At 43.9% G+C, this 18,661-nt stretch overlaps 2 protein-coding genes across 3 annotated transcripts in view; both read right to left on the reverse strand.

Annotated features, from left to right (window-relative positions):
- Window positions 1-1,947, reverse strand: part of SLC26A5 (solute carrier family 26 member 5) — a 35,376-nt gene extending 33,429 nt beyond the window's left edge. The window contains exon 1 of the mRNA XM_086610074.1: window positions 1,920-1,947. The gene's annotated coding sequence lies outside the window, so the exon portion shown is untranslated. The remainder of the gene's footprint in view (window positions 1-1,919) is intronic.
- Window positions 1,948-11,594: 9,647 nt separating this feature from the next.
- Window positions 11,595-18,661, reverse strand: part of RELN (reelin) — a 308,977-nt gene continuing 301,910 nt past the window's right edge. The window contains exon 64 of one of the 2 annotated variants that reach the window (XM_086611234.1): window positions 11,595-11,691. In XM_086611234.1, the coding sequence (XP_086467360.1) occupies window positions 11,595-11,691 (97 nt within the window). Of the gene's footprint in view, window positions 11,692-14,828; window positions 14,959-18,661 lie in introns of those variants that run through there. The other variant, XM_086611233.1, reaches the window with a different exon arrangement.

Below are 18,661 nucleotides of genomic sequence, written 5' to 3' on the forward strand. Positions count from 1 at the left end.
AGCTGAGCGAACCAGCGTGGCCAGGACAGCCTGTATTGGGGAGGGCTTAGGTAGAGAACACATGGAACAAAAAATGCACACCAAAACACAGAGTGGAGGCTTGTCTTCTCCAGGAGAAAACTTCTTCAACACCCAAGAAAAGGAGCAGGTTCTAGAGTCTCAAATTCCTTTGTGGCTACAGGGTTGACTTCAGCAGATGATCAGTCAAACCGTGAGAGGCAGAGGAGCTCAAAGGACTCTGTGCTCCTCATGGGCTGCACGAAAGTCTTGGTCACATTTACAGAGGCTACAGCTACAGTCCAAGTAGTTTAAGATAATAATGTTCTGTCTATACTGTAATGATAATAATTAAAGCAGATAAACACATGCCCAGTTCTTCTTTCTTGAGTTATTAGCAAAAGAATAATGGTATCGCAGCCGTGTGCTGCATCTACGCCTCAGTATTGTAGGACTTTTTTTTGTCCTGTTAAATAACACTCAACTCCCCATGCGGTTTTGTAACATTTAAGCTCTAAAAACATTGGATCCCTGGGGACAGAGTGCTATACCTATGAAGAGCTGCGTGCTAAAGATATGATTTGAACCACAGTAATGGACTAGAAGACCCAAACAAAAGGCAATACTTGATGGCTGTTTAGTGCCCCAAGTCTTAAGGTATGATGGCTAAACCCAGCAGTGCACTTCCGTAAGCATTCAGCTCAGAAAACCACGCTCAGTTTGTAGCAGAGTCTAAAGACTTTACCCTTTCCCCTAGAATCCTGCTCAGCCGTATTCACCTTTTTTAATTGTAAGTATGTCAGCCTTTAAGCAAATTGTTACCCTACACAGAGTTTGTACAGTACAATCAAAAAAACCCATCAGCTCTGGACAGATTACTTAGGCAGAGGAACATTGTTTAGCGATCAGAACCTAAGCCTGGAAGTAGCAGCAGGTTTTCTTCTTGTTGGACTTAAAGCCTTCCTTCACTGAAATGTGATTCTGGTGATAAGTCAATATCGCCCCAGCTCCCCCCCCAAATATACCTTTAAGCATAGTGAAGCTTTTAACATGAGACTGCTGAGTGAAGGCCCCCAGGTCTATACAATGGAGTAAATGCCATCTCAAATGAATATGCTTTATCACCTACCAACAGCAGCTTTGCATGGATGAAACTCCTTTTGTGCCCTAAACCTTCCCTCATTTCGTTTCGGAGCTGTTTCACAGGACATTGCAACACAATTAATAAAATACTTCAGTTCAGGGATACTGCTAAATGCAGTACTGGAACACCTATCATAAGTTCTGAGAAGGCTTGGAATTTCCATAAACCAAGTATTTCAAAGTGTAATTACTATCACTTGAGGAAGACCAATGCGAGAGTTGATCCCTGCAGAGTTAATTCAATGCAAGTCACCTACACATGCTTGCTTCTGAAACTGTACAATTAATTACCTTAGTTTTTCCATTTCTACAGAAGCTAACAAAGTAGCACCTTACTTCTGAAAATTCTGTAACACAAATCAAGACACTCGTTAACCCAGAATACATTCTATCGCATATTTAGTAGAAGACATTTTAAAAGTCTGTCTGAAAATGTTAGTCTTCCTTTGCAAAAACTTCAGCCAAAACAGCTCCATGTTAAGACTGCTGTCATCCCCATCCAAAGCCATGCTGTGCAACTGTGTTATTGTGATAGATACAAAGAATTATGAATGTACATTCTGCTGAATCATCAGCAGAAATAACGGCAGTAATTTTTTTTTTCTTTTTCTTACTTCTGGACTCTCTCTAAAATGCCTGCTGGAACAGCCATTTGGGTTATCTGAAATTTTGAAGTACCCTGAAAACAGCTTTCAACCATATTTCAACGTTCAGGCAATTAAAAGTTTTGCAAAAGCAGTATGGGCACCAGCTCATACAGCAAATTTGAGGCTACTTACTTTTCTGGCTGGCTTCTCCTGGTTGCTTTCACTGATCCCTTCCTAAGGGGTTCAAAATGTTCCCACAGCTCGCAGACCAGCAGCTGAAAAACAGTGGTATGGGGGAAGCCACAATCTTACTCTTTGCCAGAAAACTGGGGGGAAGGGGGGGATAGTTTAATCAAGGTTTGGAAGATCTTCGGGTTGGAGCCAGTAACAAAGCGCAAGGCGTGCTACTGCCGGAGTTCTCGGACCGCCGCCGTGACCCGAACCGGCAGCCGAAAGGCAGCGGCTCGCCGTCACTGCACGAGGAAATGACTGATCTCTCAGCCTCCTCTAGTTTCCCCTTTCGTGTTTGTTTTTTTTTTCTTTCTTTTTTTGGCAAGTTAGCCCGTCGGAGTTACCAGCCGCGTGGGTGCCGTTCGCTGCCCGGGCAGCCCCCGCTGTAGGGAGCGCGCCAAGGAGGAGGCGCAGACCAGCCCGGCCGCCCCGGGAAGGCGCCGAGGGAGCACGGCGCTGGCGACAAGTGCCTTTTACACCTCTCTTGTCGCCCACGAAGCTCCGGCAGCTCCGCCGGGGACCGGCAGCGAGGGCGCGCGTGAGGAGGCAGGGGCCGGCGGAGAGAGGAGAGGGGGCGAAGGGAGCAGGGGAGGCACGGCGAGAGGCAGGAGAACCGTGCGGGAAACCTCCCAGGCCAGCGCCGGCCCGGGATGACCGAGCGGGAGCCGCAAGCGCCGCGAGGGCGCGACCCCGACCCGGCGCTGCCGAGGGCGAGGCTCGCCCCCGCAGGAGCGGGTCCTCTCAGCGGGGACCCCTCCGCCGCCAGCCCCGCACGCCGCGCTCACCTACGCGAGTCCGGCCGCTCTGCGCAGCTCAAGGCGCTGCCTCCTTCCAGCCCGGCGGCGAGCCACCCGCGACGGCGCCGACACACCGCCTCCCCTCCGCGCCCAAGGTGAGCGCCAGGGGCGCGGGGCGGGCGGCGGCGAGCAGCCAGCCCCCGCCTCCTCGCCTGCCGGCCGCGGGCGAGCGCGGGCGCGGCTGGGACTCGTAGTCCCCCCCGCAGCCCCCGCGGGGCGCGCACCCGCCGCGGCCTACAAGTCCCAGAATGCCGCGGGGCCGCCGCTGCGGTGCGCGCCCGCGCGGGGCTGGTGCGCGCCCCCGCCGGGCGGCGCCGTTCCGGCGCGGAGAGGTGGCGGGTGGACGCGCCCGGGGCCCGGCGGGGCTGGTGGCAGCTGGACGGGCGCTGCCCGTGTCACCCCCAGCGCTCCCTGTCGGATACACACACACAAACACGAAATACACCGTTATGGTACAAATAGAGTTTATTTCTGGTTTAAATGTAAAAATGCACCTGGGGAGCCTGGGGTAGGCAGTGGGGAGCAGCGGCGCAATATACAGGACATGGCCTCATTGTTTTTGTTGCGCTCGTGCGTGCGGTGCTCCGTGAAATAAACCCCAGTTGGATCGTCCCGAAATTCCAGCGAAGAAGCGTCAGGATTTATTGTCTACAATTAATTTGAAAAAGCGGACGTCAACGCGCTGTCCTTCAAGGGATGTAGGATGTACACCGGGTGTCAGACATGGACGTGCGCCAGTCGTGTCAATGAATGTGAAAATACGAATTCCTCAAGGACTCCGTGTTGATTGAACACCTCAGGAGACTTGCTTGCAATTATTTTCCTTTTTTATAACGAGGGGCGTATTTTTGCCACCTCTGCTGTCCGAGAAACACACCTGTTAGCCTGGGCCTCGGAGGGGCTGGTCTCACAAGTGGCTGGACGTAGTTTCTTACTTATTTAGGGATGCCAAGGATACGTAGGTTTTCAATTTCCTTGTGAATATGCAGGAATTAGTAGTGAAATATCTTCACAGATCTCATCTTTCAGCCCTTGGTTTAGAAATGTTTTCCAACATAACGATAGCTCTCTCTCTTGCTGGGAGAAAATGGTTTTCCACCGCTCAGAGATTTGGTTTTGTATCTAGAATTCATAGGAAAAAAAAATTTGAAATTGTCATGGACTGAGACTGTGAAAAATACTGTAAAACTGATGTCTACTGGAATGTATTATTTTGAAAACTTTAAAATGATTCCTTGACATGTTAGCCCTTATTAGAGTTACTTAAATAAAATTTAAAATAATTCAAGCTGAAATATAGTACTTTAAATTTCAGTGTTGTCAAACTGAGAAATTTCAAGGTCAAAACATTTCGAAAGTTGCATTTTAAATAAGAAGTTGGTTATAACTGTTTTTCTCCAAAATGGGCTGTAACAAAAAAGCATTTTGATGAACAGTTTCAGAGTGATACATGAGATAACGCCACTACATCAGACTTCATGTGGAATGGCACTGAATGCCAGTGTTACACAGAACTGGGCAAACAGATACTTTGGGAAAGATATCTGTCTGGATTCATATTTGTTTATCCAAAAAGCTATTTTTTTTTCTGAACTTGGGCATCTGCAGCTTGTGTTGGAATTAATGACCTTATGAAGGAGGTGTGTCACCACCACTGATGTACTGAAATTCTGAAATGCTTTATTACCAGTAAAGCAGGTATTGCAGTAACGTATCGCAGATGGACCTGTGCTTATACACCCTGCACAAAGAGGAGGAAGAGGAAGAAGCCTGAAACAAACACGGGAGTAGCAAATTTCCTGATAGAAAAATCTGCAAAGGTATAAATCATTTTGAACGTTGCAGTAATTGACACTGCGGATTAAGTTACACAAATTGTGTCAATGGTTGCATTCAAATACATGAACTGAAGCTGGTTTTAATTTCTTGGGAGCATTTTAGTGTGATCCACTGGGAAGGTTAATAGTTCTTTTTCTTGCTGCTTTCCAGCGTTGTCTAAAATGGTAAAAGATGCTTCAGTTCTGAAAGAAGGGAAGAGATTAATACAGTGCTGAACACAGTAGGAACAAGATCAAAAGAGGATTTTTGGTCAAAACAAAACAAGGGAGGGGAAGTTAATACAGAATAAACAATATGGACAATTGGAGAGACTAAACTGTGGAGGATAATTGAGGAAATGGCACACACACCTCTGGAACTGTGCGATGACAGAGAGCACAGTGTGAGCTTTGAAGGCTCGTCTGGTTCACGGAGGATGGAGCAGCAGGAGCCATTGCTCTCCAGCAGCATAAGGAAAGCTGTGAGGCTGGTTTTGGCTGGGGTAGAGTTAATTTTCTCCATAGTAGCTGGTATAGTGCTGTGTTTTCAGATTCAGTATGAGAACAGTACTGGTACTACACTGATGTTTTCAGTTGTTGCTAAGCAGTCGAGGACTTTGAGCTTCCTGTGCTCTACCAGGTGCATTAAGAAGATGTGAGGAAGCATAGCCAGGACAGCGGGCCCAAGCTGGCCAAAGGGATATTCCATACCATGTGATGTCATGCTTAGCATATAAAGCTAGGGGAAGAAGAAAGAAGGGGCTACAGCACTTGTCTTCCCAGCGAACTGTTAGGTGTGATGGAGCTCTGCTTTCCTGGAGACAGCTGAACATCTGCCTGCCGATGGGAAGTAGCAAATGAATTCCTTGTTTTGCTTTGCTTGCGTGTGCAGCGTTTGCTTTCCCTTTTAAACTGTCTTTATCTCAACCCACGAGTTTTCTCACTTTTACTCTTCCGATTCTCTGCCCCATCCTGCTGGTGGGGAGTGAGCAAGCAGCTGCGTGATGCTCAGTTGCCAGCTGGGGTTAAACGACGACATCAAAGGCCAGACCCAGCACTCACTAGCTGGTTAGAGCTCCAGTTCTTGGGCTGTTTAGTTCTCAAGTTCATCAAACAACTGCTGATGGGCGCAGGAGCTGGCTGAGGGGCTGGGGAGTGCAGAGACTTCTGATGCTTCTGGTTGTCTCATTGGCATGGACATCCCATACAGGACATCCCAAATTAGCAACCTGCGTCAGATGGGCTCCATCAACTGGGTCACTCCCAGACGCCCTGTAACTACACTCAGAGTTCTTCTAATAATGAGACAACTCTCTAAGGCAGAAAAAAAACCCTGAATATATTTGACCATGAAGTCTTATATCAATCCTAGGATGGGCCAAACCAGCCCATCAACTTAGTAGAGTTGAGGTGGACATTTCCAGATTGAAATTAAATGCGTTTAGATTTACAGGGGTTTTCTCACTGATTTCAGTGGCAGGTGGCTTGCTTCTCAAATTGCTCCTGTTAATTAGTTACTACCCACATCCTACACAGATACATTAGTCATGTCAAGCTTTATTATTGTCCATAACAGCACAATTATTCTATTCTAGTGGAGGCCCAAACATTAAGACATTTTCCTTTTTACCATGAGAAGTTCCTTGACAGTGGTTGAACCCAAGTCCTTTAAAATGTCCCTTGAGAAGGGTGTGATTTTAAATGATCTAAGTTGAGTGTCTAGTCATGAATATAAACCAATTGCATGGCTTTGAATCTGCTGTTTCCAGCACACCTGAAGCAGTGTGGTGTCAGCAGGAGGCTGGTGTGTGTGTGCACAGTCAGTGTGCAAGGAGAGAGGGCTGGGGCTATCAGCTTGCTCTCCTGGTATCAGCAATGGCATCCAAAGGCAGAAGTGGCACCGAAGCCTGTGGCTGCCCAATACCTCCCGCAGTCCTGCCTTTAGCCAGGAGCCAATCAGGAAAGCAGGGGAGCCTCTGAAATAACTTCTTTGCCACTAACTCTTTCACAGATCGCTCCTGAGCAGCACAGCTAAAAGCACAAACACTTTTTTTTTTTTGATTTCCCGCTAAAGAAGCTTAACAAACTTGTTTTCTTCAAAAGAAATACAGATTCAGACTGTAAACCCAGCATTTCCCAGTGCTCTCCAGCACGGTAATCCTCTACCCCTGGAATACCATTTTTACTGGGCCTCTCCTTGCTGGCTGCCACCTCAAACTCTCGCCATCAGACTCTGTGATAATCAGCCATGCGCGGGCCTAAGTCCTTGGGCTGGCTGCCAGCTCGGTCCCTTGAACTGAATTGAGGAGACATGGGGAAGGGTTGTGGTTTAGCCCAGCTGGCAACGAAGCCCCACCCAGGCACTGGCTCACTCCTCCCGGGTGGGATGGGGCAGAGAGTCTGAAGGGTGAAAGGGAGAAAACGAATGGGTTGAGATAAAGACAGTTTAGTTGGTAAAGCGAAAGCCATGCACGCAAGTAGAGCAAGACAAGGAATTTGTTCCCTGCTTCCCATCAGCAGGCGAGTGTTCAGCCATCTCCAGGAAAGCAGGGCTCCATCACAAATAGTGGTTACTTGGGAAGAAAAATGCTGTAACTCCAAACTTCGTCTGCTTCCTCTGCTTCCTTCTTCTTCCCAGGTTTGTATGCTGAGCATGACATCATATGGTGTGGAATATCCCTTTGGTCAGTTAGGGTCAGCTGTCCCAGCTGTGTCCCCTCCTGACTTCTTGTGCACTCCCAGCCTACTCGCTGGTGGGGTGAGAGACAGAAAAGGCCTTGACTCTGTGTAAGCACTGCTCAGCAGTAATGAAAACATCCCCGTGTTATCAGCACTGTTTCCAGCACAGATCCAAAACATGGCCCCATAGTAGCTACTATGAAGAAACTTAACTCTACCCCAGCCAAAGCCAGCACAGGAAGGAAAAAGCAACAGCCATAAGCCATCAGTAACACTAGGCAGTTTGTCCAAGTGTCACCCATACGACTTTTGCAGCCTCATGTCTCACTGTCATTTCTTCCAGAAGCAGATCCGTCACCTGCAAATGGTAGGTGCTCCATCTGCACCTTTGCAGGAGATGTGCTGCAAGTGGTGGTGTGCTCTCAGCTCCTCCAGATTGCTAATAGCCCTTAAGGAGCTCTCAAAGGCCATGCTTAACGTAAGAAAGCCCTTTTGCTGATCTCAGTTGGTTTTGAGTCTCCCTCACCAGCTCAGGGTGAAGGTAGCTCCCCTCTACAGCAACCTTGTTCCTGTTACTCCAGTGTTGAGGCACATTTAGTTAAGCCTCACTACAGAGCTGAACGGCGTCCTGCTTGGCTCATCACCAAACCCCGTTCCCCGCTGAGGGATAACTGATGAGGTGATGCTGTGGCAGCATTTCCACCCAGTGGCATTTGCCCTGAAAGGTTAGCAAGTAAATAAAACATAAGTCCCTGTTTATGGCTGTTGTCATGTCTCTTTCCAAATGTTTGCCTTTCTAGCCTAAACAAACCAATTCTCTCTTCTTGGAAGTTCATGGTTTCAAGGGTCTTGTTTTTGCTGCTGTACCCTGCAATCTGTCCGACTTGTTTACATCTGTACTTAAGTGAAGGGCTCAGCAGCTGACAACTGCTGCCTACTTTACCAGCACTGACAGCCGCGTATTTATTTACCGTGTTTTACTATAAGCACTTTCATTGATATAATGCAAAATGCCATTTTTTTTAACTGCTTTATGCTGTTGATTCTCTTCCCGTAGTTTTGCTGCCTAGCCAGATACTTACCCACTTTGTGTGCTGGGACCTCGCTCTTTGACAGTGTCTTGTCCTTGAGTGTATTTGCATTTCATTTCTACCTATTTCTCTAAATTGTTAAGGTCATGCAAAGCCTAGTTCAGTCCTTCAAAATACTTGTGCTGCACTCATTTCCTCTCACTAAGCTAATGTTACCACCTGTGGATGAAGCAAGCTCCAGAGAAGAACATTCAGGCAAAATCATGAGGACTTTGGGTTTTGGTTGTTCCAGGGACTCCAGCAGGTCAGAGCTTCGTCTTCCTGTATTTTAATTTCATTTCTCTTATGCTTTCCTTTTCTACTGGAGCATGGGTTAATGAGCTGACAGGAGAAATGAGGAAGACTATAAGGCATACTAAAAGCGTCAGTTTGCATAGTTATGCCTGCCAAAGTTTTATATCAGTAGATAAGCTTATTAGTAGCTTTTATAGCTCTGACACTGTTTTATTGCCATTGATTACGCGCTGTGTCACCCCTGCTACTTTAACAACTACTTAATGTCAAATGGTTCATGGTTTTCCGTCATATGGGAGGAAAAATAAAACAGTATATACACTGAGCGTGCCACATGCGCACGCTACCTTGTGTGCTGTAGGAATGGAAAAAATGTAAGGAAGAACTTTCTGGGATCTGGAAAGGGCAAATGACAACATCACTTGGGAATCTGCCAGCGGGAATGATTTTCTTGAGAAAAGCCTATGCACAGTTTGTAGTGAGTTCTGGTGCAATGCCTCGGGGGATTCCTCAGCAGTCATGATTACATACGTTATTCATAGAAAATAAACACGATTGTGAAAAGCAGCTTCGATGAGTATGGTGGTCTCTTACCTGGAAGGAGAAGTCAGATTAAGTGCCTCATTGTATCTAAAGTCTTTACATTAAATCGATTCCCTAGAAACATGCTAGCTGCACACAAATTTTAGATTGACATATTAGGGCAAATAAAATTATCTTTAAAAATAGGAGTGTTTATATCTTGCATTTTTGTTTGTTCAGTGGGTGAAACCTATTACAATATTTTAAAATCTCTTGCCCAAACATTAAGCTATTACATTCTTTAATAACCTAATTTTTTTATTTCCTGCTCTTTCTCTGAATGGATCCTTTATCTTGTTTCGAGAATCGAAAGCACACACACTGTTCTCCAGAACAGTACAGCAAATTTGCAGCTGCAGGAGACTGGGCTGTTGCAGTAAGTTTCCAGGTCTGGCACAGATCTGTTGCACAATGTCAACCAAGCCAAGGGTGTGACTAGTTGGTCACTGAATGGCCTCCTGTTTTCCTGCACTGCTCAGGTACCTTCGATCAAAAAACTCTCAAAAATTAAACTTGTTTTAGTTGGCAGGGCATGGGTGTGTAACAGACACCATCCTGCTTCCGACCACCAGTATGGTGCCAGAAGCAGACTCGCAGAGCAGAGCAGGTATATATGATTCTTCTCTCTGATGAGGAGCAGCTGAGGGAACTGCGGCTGTTTAGCCTGGAGAAAAGGAGGCTGAGGGGAGACCTTATTACTCTCTACAACTACCTGAAAGGAGGTTGTAGTGAAGTGGGTGTCACCCACTTCTCCCACCTAACAAGTGACAGGACAAGAGGAAATGATCTCAATTTGCACCAGGGGAGGTTTAGAGTGGGTATTAGGAAATATTTCTTCACTGAAAGGATTGTCAAGCATTGGAACAGGCTGCCCAGGGAAGTGGACATCATCATCCCTGGAGGTGTTTGAAAGGTGTAGATGTGGTGCTTAGGGACATGATTTACTGGGACTTGGCAGCGTTAGGTTTACGGTTGGACTCAATGATGTTCAGGGTCTTTTCCAGCCTAAACAATTCTATGATTCTAAGAATTTGCAACTTTGTCTGTTCTGAAGCAGGTTCCTTATGTGCTGCACTGTAGTCCTCAGAGCTTGGAAACACTGATTGGCACATCACATATTGGCTTTTCAGATAAAGACAGGTGAGAGTGTGCATTGGTCTGTGATATCATTTCATTCCTTGCACCAGGACCTGTTCCAATGATCATGTTGTGCCCACAGGTGGGACTGGGAAGATCTCTTGGTTTGTATTATTTGCAAAGTGCTGTTAAGTGTGATGTACTAAATATTAAAAAATACCATCAATGTTTGCATTAGAATCTAGGCATTTAGTAAAATATTTTGGTTTATGATTTCACGTAAAGCCCACATGGCTTGAAAAGTCTAACATCAGGATTGTTTGTTGACATCATTTTTATTGAAGCATGGATCTTTAGCTTAGTTCACCATAAAGTGAAGCGTTTTATTTATGATAATAGACAGTTTAGGGCTATAGGGGCATTATAACGTTGCTGGTGTAGATACAACTTTATCAGAAGATACAAACATGACCCGCAATAGAAACAAACACCAAAGAGAACACGATGAAACGTTCACTGTTTACAAATCACTTCATTACTACAGACACCAAATGGCAGTTACTGTAAGTAAATCAGTTGCAGAGAACTGACGACATTTAGACAGGGAATTGGGAAATTCTGTTTGGGGCTTCATCCACAACTCCTTAGTAGAAAAAAGTTTAATGTCAAGCATTCTTTTTTATCCACAAAACAATGCTAACCAACAGACATACCAAAGTATAAGACTGAAAGATATCAACGCCTTTACAACTACTTTTGCAATTATCTTCTTGAATAGGTACTTTGATTTTTTTTTTAATTACATTTTGTCAGAAGGTAAATAGCCCAAAATCAGCAGCAAAAATATTACAACAACAAAACAAGTAAATACAGTGCCAATGTGTCATGTTGTAGAAGAGAATACAAAGAGGACAAACAATGATAACTTAATCATATAAAATGACACAGAGCTGAAATACAGTGCACTTAAATACCTATGTGACAAAGGATGTTAAATTCTGTACTTAGTATGTAGGGTTTTTTAAACATAAAATCTGAAAAGTCTTTGTGCTTAATTTTTTTTTTCCCGTTAAACAGAATTAGTTGCTTACTTCCAATACTGCCACTGTAACTGATATTACAACAGAGCACAATTTTCACAGACACATCAACATTAAAACATTTACCTATGAGAAAATAAGTCACTTCTCATTAGTTCACAGTGCGAAAAAGTGGTGTACACTCTGTCTTGAGAAAGGCTTTCAGTTATTCATCAAGCCAGTTGCAGAAAAGTCCTGATACCAGACGCAGTGCTAGATTTAAAGAATGGAAAGCAACACATCACATGTTGGGAGGAAAAAAGATAAATTTCTCGTTTCTTCATGGATATCGTCTAAGTGACCTTCGTCTTCTGTTGTAGAAATGCCTGAGCCCATGTTGCCGTGAAAAATTCATCATGTAATTTTGTTTGCGAGTGCTGTTAAAATCAAAGGGTAGGGGGAGGAAGAGAAGAGTGTCAGTTTTTTATATGTAGTCTGAAGTCTTTCGGAGCAGTGAGCTAGTGGGACAGATTCTTTTTCCTTGCGTGACCTTTCAACCCCGTGCAAAGCGGTGTGTATTGCACCCTTTGTACAACAGCAAGGTACAAGGCAATTGAGAATCTGTCCCACTTTGCATTTATTTACAATTCATGATCTTAGGGAAAGATTGAGAGCTTTCAGCTAATGGAAACTTGTGCTGCCTAGGGCCAGATTCACCAAAGCAATATACATTTTGTGCCTTCTCAATACAGGGCATTTCTCTACAGTGGTTTTATACTGCAGTTATCCTTCTGTCTTAGATTGTTAACTGCTTTATCTTGACAACAGAAGAAAAACTTTACTGCATTACGTTCCACTTTAATTCTGCAGGAAGTGAAGTACAACACTTTTATGGAGACTTAATGTCTCCCTCCCTTAAACCCCTTATCCAAAATTAAAGATCTAGGAAATAAGCATCATCACGTCTGGGAGGAGACCAGGCAAGAGACAGCCTGACTACAGCGTAATTGAAGGAGGGACATTTGTTCGGAAGGCCTACCTGGAGGCCAAGACCCTTCCCACCTAACATAGGTTTCTACTTCTCCCATTGAGGGAAGAGAGAACCATGACAGGGCAGCAGTGGACAAGATGCCTATCTGGGAGTTTGGTACCTGAAGCCCATCTAACTCCTAAGGGCCAGATCCCACTTTCTGTTTCCAAATTTCAGCAGCTTTGGAAATGGAGCTCTAACATCTGTGGTGCATCCTTTGCTGTTTCTGGACCTGGCTAAATTTAGGAATGAGCTCAGCTGTAAGAGCCTCAGCTTGGGCATGACTTGGGTAGCCAGGATACATGCTGAGCTGCAGTTCTTGGCCCAGGGGCCTTGGCATTCCCCCATCTCCCTGCTGCCTTTGGTCTGTTTGCATTCAGCAACAGCTCAGCAGAGGTTTCCAGGACCTGTTCTGGACACTGCTAGGTGCACCTGGCCTCTATTTCACTTCAAATGCCATTTTGTATTCGGCCTTAAAGTTATGATGATGTTTAAAACAATGAACAAAGAAAGAAAAAAAAAAAAAGGAAAAGAAATAATTGAAAAAAGGAACAAAAAAAGAGGTTACCTAATATCTTAAAAGACATTTACTTATTTTTACATATATATTCAGTCTGTTTTGTTATTTTATAAGATGATCAAGATGTTAAAAAAAAAGAAAATACATACATTTCCCATCTTACACCGAACACCACAGCAGTGCAGTTCGTGAAGAATAAGAGAAATCTAAAAACTAAATGCTTATTTTTTTCACTTGTGCTCACATTATTCAGATTTGTTCTCCACCAAAGTCTGAGATGGGCTTTCCAACCACTGGTTGGATGCCACACAAAATCTTCACGCCCGCTATAGAAAATGGCATGATTTTAACTCTTGCTATAGGTCAGTAGGTACACCCTATATATTATAGTACTGTATCGTATCATATGCATGTGTATGCATAGTCTGGTATCCACAAGATGAGAATAGGTCTATATTTATTTTTCTGAATTAATTTTATATATTGGTAGGAGAAAAGCACTGTATGAGAGAGATCAATAGTGGTTTATAAGATCACAGTAGGAATTATATAATAAAGTTTGCAGGAGTACTTACACATTTCTTGCATTTAGTGCATTTAAGAACTATTTCAATACAATTAATAACAAATTTAATATGTATTTTTACAGACTGATAAAAGGCTTTACTGTACTTTTGCTGTTATTTTTTTTGTTTGGAGCAGGCAAAATGTGCTGGGGAGCATCAAGCTATGTTAGGAATTGACCCCACCTTCTGCAACAGAAGGTACGGAGGGAACTTTTGTTTGAGTATTGGTGGCAACTTGGTAGACTGCTTTGCAAGTGTGTAATGGACTGGCCAGCATATGCTGAGCCTTCTGCCTTTTCTGTGCATTCACTGACCCGTCAGGTGAAAAGTACAGATCCAAAATAGTTGTCTGTGTATTGCTGATGGAGCAAGCAGCAAAAAAGCAATTAATAGGAGCAACTACTGCATATTCTCTTCAACACTTTTGAGTGCATTAATGTTAAAATATAAATAGCAGACAATACTGCTCCAATTTACATAGGAAACGCTATGTAACTTTCCAGTGAAGTCACTGGAGTTATACTAATTAGATGAAAACAATATGCAGCCAATATAGAAGAACAAAATTCTGTCTAGGGCATGTTAAATAAATATCTAAAATAAAGCAATTTATGAGAATGAGTTGTTCTGCATCTTTAGTCTTTAATAGAGCATTCTGCAATTTAAAATTTATGAAAACAGAACATAGCCAAATGGAATGGAAAATATGTGTTAAACTGCCCCTATATATACTAATGTCATTCATTATTTTCGTGCTTTTATTTGTACTTGACAGGGCGTGATAGGAACCAAACAGGAACAAAAATATTTGGATAACAAAACAAAACATGAAGAAAGCCTTAGAAAACAGCAAAGGCATGCCTCTCAGGACTAGGCTTCGGGTAAATTTTGTGACTGAATTACAAATCCTTTGTTAGGAGGGTACTATAAGGAGAAGAGCGATGTGCTCTGACTGAAGTTCTGATGGCTCATATCAATGACAAACGTTCTTTGGCTCCAGTGAGGTCAAGATTTGAATCCAGAGCTCAGTAACTATGTTGGTATCTATTAACTGTGACAGCACAATGACAGACTAGCTGGCTGTGCCTTCAGTTCCATAGTCATTAATTATGGAAAAAAGTGGGAATTCCCCTTGAAGCTGAGAAGTTGCCCCTGCAATGTGCTGGGTGCTCTGCGTTGGCAGGTCTCCTTGCACTGCAGGGGAAGCAGAAGCCCTTCTCACCGCAGCCTCAGTGAAATCCCCACTGCCATACGGGGTGAGCTGCTGAACACTTTCTGCTAAGTTTAACTTTCCCTGATGCTCCCTGCAGGATCAGGGCCCTCAAGAGCTACAGGGCACGTCTCAGAGAGTACAAATGATTTTCCACTGACCCATCATTGGCAAAAGTTTGGGAAAGAACTGTAGCTGTAACAGCAACAAACATTTGATATTGATTCAGGGAAAGTACTTACCTTATTCTAGTGTAAAACCAATGACAGCAAACAATGAAATACAACACAAGTTAGAAAATGCCTTTCAATGCATGCAGCACTGTGATTAGTCATAAAACCCTGATGAGGTTTAGAGGCAATATAGGACTTTTCGTCTCTTTTGAAAATAAAAATTGAACAAATTATTTCCTGATATTTCAAATCAATGTTTATATTTTTATTTTCTATAAAATTCAGCATGCACTTTTTAGAAATGTAATAAAAATGTCATAAAAGCACAGACTGCATCATTTTAAATTTGGCATAAATGTTGTGAATATTCAGATAATCACCTAAAGTTTGAACTGCTTCTGTTCTTTATTATCAATATGTTGATACTTGAATTTAAGTACATTTCCAAATCATTGCTTTTTAGTAAAAAAATGAAGCAGATTAAAATGCTTTTCCACATCAGCACTCTTTGTTAGAGCTACAATATATAATTTGTATTTTAATCTTGCAAAACAAGGATAAGCATTCTTTGCACCAAATGCAACGTAAGCTCTCACTAAATCATTTGTGCCAAAAACATAAGAATATCTTGACAATGAAGAGCATGGAGTAATGGCTATGGAGGGATTTGTTCTGTTATCCAACAGTTAACCATAAAATAGCAGGGGGTGATAATATTTCTTGCACTCCTTGCACAACTGAAATTCCCTTGGATCTCATCACAAGTTTTGGGGTGCAAAGAAAGCAACACCAGATCCATAGTGTTCAGCTCATCATTGCCTTTTAGTTCCCAACACCTTTGACCAGAATTGAGTTTATAAGAGGTCCATAAGGGCCTGCCCTACACACAAAGAAATGGCAGTTCCAGATGCACATGCAAAAAAAGTGTGTGGTGTCTGTGCAGCAGACAGGCTGAGCGCTGTGCTTCGAGAAAATACAACGTGCGAATGAAATGCTGGGTTGGACATGGACTCTTCTTAAGGCAGAACTACAGGGGTGCCAAAAACCACTCTTCCTTAAGTCTGGGGTAAAATACTTTTTCATCCTAAGAAGAGCCACATGGAAGATGTGAGAGTTGTGCCCAAAGCTTTCTTTATGAATGGAGAGAAAAAAAAATGCTGCACTAATGAGGAATACTCAGCACTAGCTTTAAAAGGAACTGGACAACTTGATAACTAATATCCTCTCCCCATCACAAGATAAACGTCAACAATTGTTAAAATAAGTTGGCAAGTGGTTAGCTGGCAAGACCAATTTAATGTATAACATATTCAAAGCAGGTATTGCATTTCACCTGTTTGAATTTGAGCACCATTTGCAGCTGCATCTCAGCCTTAACGATACTGCTTTTTAATGAGTGACTCAAATAATTCATTCAGAAGTAGAATGATCCTAAGTAGCATACAAAAGCACTCGCCTCTGGCCTTTCTTATCACTGTCAGATATTTTGCATACACATATAATCTGCAGATTAATTTTTCTCCTCAGCAAACAACTTTGGGAACAAAAAGGAAACAAAGAAATTTCATCCTGAAAATGTGTTTGCTGGTAAGAGGATGATGGCCCTCCCTTTAGAAATCAATTAGACTGAACAAAGTGTTGTGACCCTGGCTGTGCACCAGCTGTAAGTGGGATCTGTGCTATGACTTGGCAGCTGGTCTTGTGACAGAATTAATTTCAAATCCTTGGACTGCTGAGAAGAGTTGAGCCACGAAAGCAGGTATTCACAGATTTGTCCCTGGGCTGAGCACTGTAGGGAGAAGCAGGGACACTCCCCATGTTGGATGGGAAATAAGATCAAGAAAATCCTTACTTGTGGTCCTCCCTACAGAGCAGCTCTCCATCCTGGCAGGTACTTTCCCCACTTGCCTTCCTACTCCAGCCCTTAGTCTGCTCAAGGAGAGCATGGCTCACTTGCCTGTGGTATATAGCTGGGTGTGCAGGCAGCCAAGCCAACAGGTAGCACCTAGGGCATTTGGGAAGGTTAGACCTCTTTCTCAGCCCACGGAGTAGAGGAGGAAATGAGGTGAGGTGTGTAGGAAGCCAAGAATTTCTCTACATCCCAAACCACACCTCCTAGCGTAGGTCGGCTTCTTGCTGTAACTTGACATGGGCTAAGGGCTTGCCTTCTGCGGCAACACAGGTACATGGATCACAAACAAGCATGAAAACCTAGGACTTGAACCAGGGCCAGTGAGGATAATTTTGATGGTGCCCAGAGAGGTGTATGGAGTCTCATTCAGGTGGGTGATGGAGCACAGGGTTGAAAGAGGACTTTGCACAGCCTGCATTAGACATGGGCCATCAGCAGGTCCTGCAGCCAGGGATGTTCATGGCTTTCTGAGAAAAGATCAGAGTGCCAGCAGGAATTACTTCCAATCTGGGACGCACAGATGTTTCCTAAAGTATCTCATCTTTGGGAAGAATAAGCAGAAGCCTACTGACTCTCCAATGACTGTCTATAGAATTAATGGGAAGAGGTAACAACAGCACCCTGGTGAATGGTTTTAGTTCAGGCCATGCCTCTCTGCAGCCATGCCAGAGAGCCCTGGGGTGGCTGTCGCTCACAGAGCTCTCCTCTGGCAGTCCTGATGGAGGGCCAGAGCACCTGCGGGATGCTTCCTCCTCACCTCTCACTGCAGAGCTGCCTGGGTGAGGTGGCTTGCTCTCCCCAGGGCAGGCAGGGTTTCCATGCCCTTCATTGGAAAATGAAGGAATATTAAGAATTAAAGCTAAGTCCTATCCCTAGTATTCATGGTGTGAATCCTGGTAGCCCTGGTGTGTGCAGGACCATCCAGAGTTAGTGCTAACAGACAGCAATCCAGGCTCCCTTCTGTATGCCTGGAAGCACTCTGTGGAGGTATCTTCACCGAGCGTCTTCATCATTTTACAGGTGAAGAAACTGAAGTGATAGGGGGCAAAGGGACCAGTGTGGGGTGACAGAGTGAAACAGCAGAGCTAAAGGAAAACCTGGGTGAGAGTATCTACTGACAAGGAAAAGTGTGCCTTCCAAAGGCTTTAATCAAACCCTTTGTGTGTTACTTGCAAATAAAATTTCAGAGGCTTACAGAATATTTTGATGAATTAGAAGGTGCGGATAGAACTCAAGCAAAAGAGAGGGGTCAAAGCCACCTGTCAGGCCTGAGCACATCCGGCATATGAACCAGATGCGCCACAGCATGTAATTCTGCCTTTCCTGAGAGCAGCGCATCTCACGTTGTGTTGTTAGCAGGGGCTGGAACTCCACATCTGGCCTTTGGGAAATATGCTGCCATGGCACTGCATTTCACAGTACTTAGTAAAGGGGAAATCTGTCTGGTTTGGTCTGTCTTCCCCTGCAGGTTGTACCAGGTGTCACTCGAACAGGATGGAAATGCTCTGTCTCTAGCCTGATATTTTGGCCAATATTCAGAAGAGCTTTAGAGCTCTTTAAGAGGAGAAAAAGAAGGGAGAAGGCTCTGTCTATCCTTCTGGATTCTTATCTAGGCAAGGTGTGATTACTTGGTATAGCATTTCTATTGCAATCTCCATTCTAATATGTCTCATATGACTGACCTGTCACCACTCAACTTGTGTGTCTAGTCTACAGCCTGGCAGATCTCATTGTTAAGGAAGTTCTCCAGAATTCAGCCCAAGAATCACTTTTCAAAGATCTGTCCTATTCCTACTTATACTCCCTAATTCAGTGCTTGGATTGATAGATAATACTATGCTCTATTTTTTTCTTTCCACCTGATTTTTTCTTTTTATTATTTTTTTTTAATTGCAAGGCAGAAAGACATGGGAATATTTCAGAACTGCCAGTTCCCTTTTCCATGGTTTCCTAAACACTGTGAACCTCCTGCAGGTTTATACTCTTTCATATCTAT

This window comes from Tauraco erythrolophus, chromosome 4 (assembly GCF_009769465.1).
Source record: "Tauraco erythrolophus isolate bTauEry1 chromosome 4, bTauEry1.pri, whole genome shotgun sequence".
In the NCBI taxonomy this organism is placed as follows: domain Eukaryota; kingdom Metazoa; phylum Chordata; class Aves; order Musophagiformes; family Musophagidae; genus Tauraco; species Tauraco erythrolophus.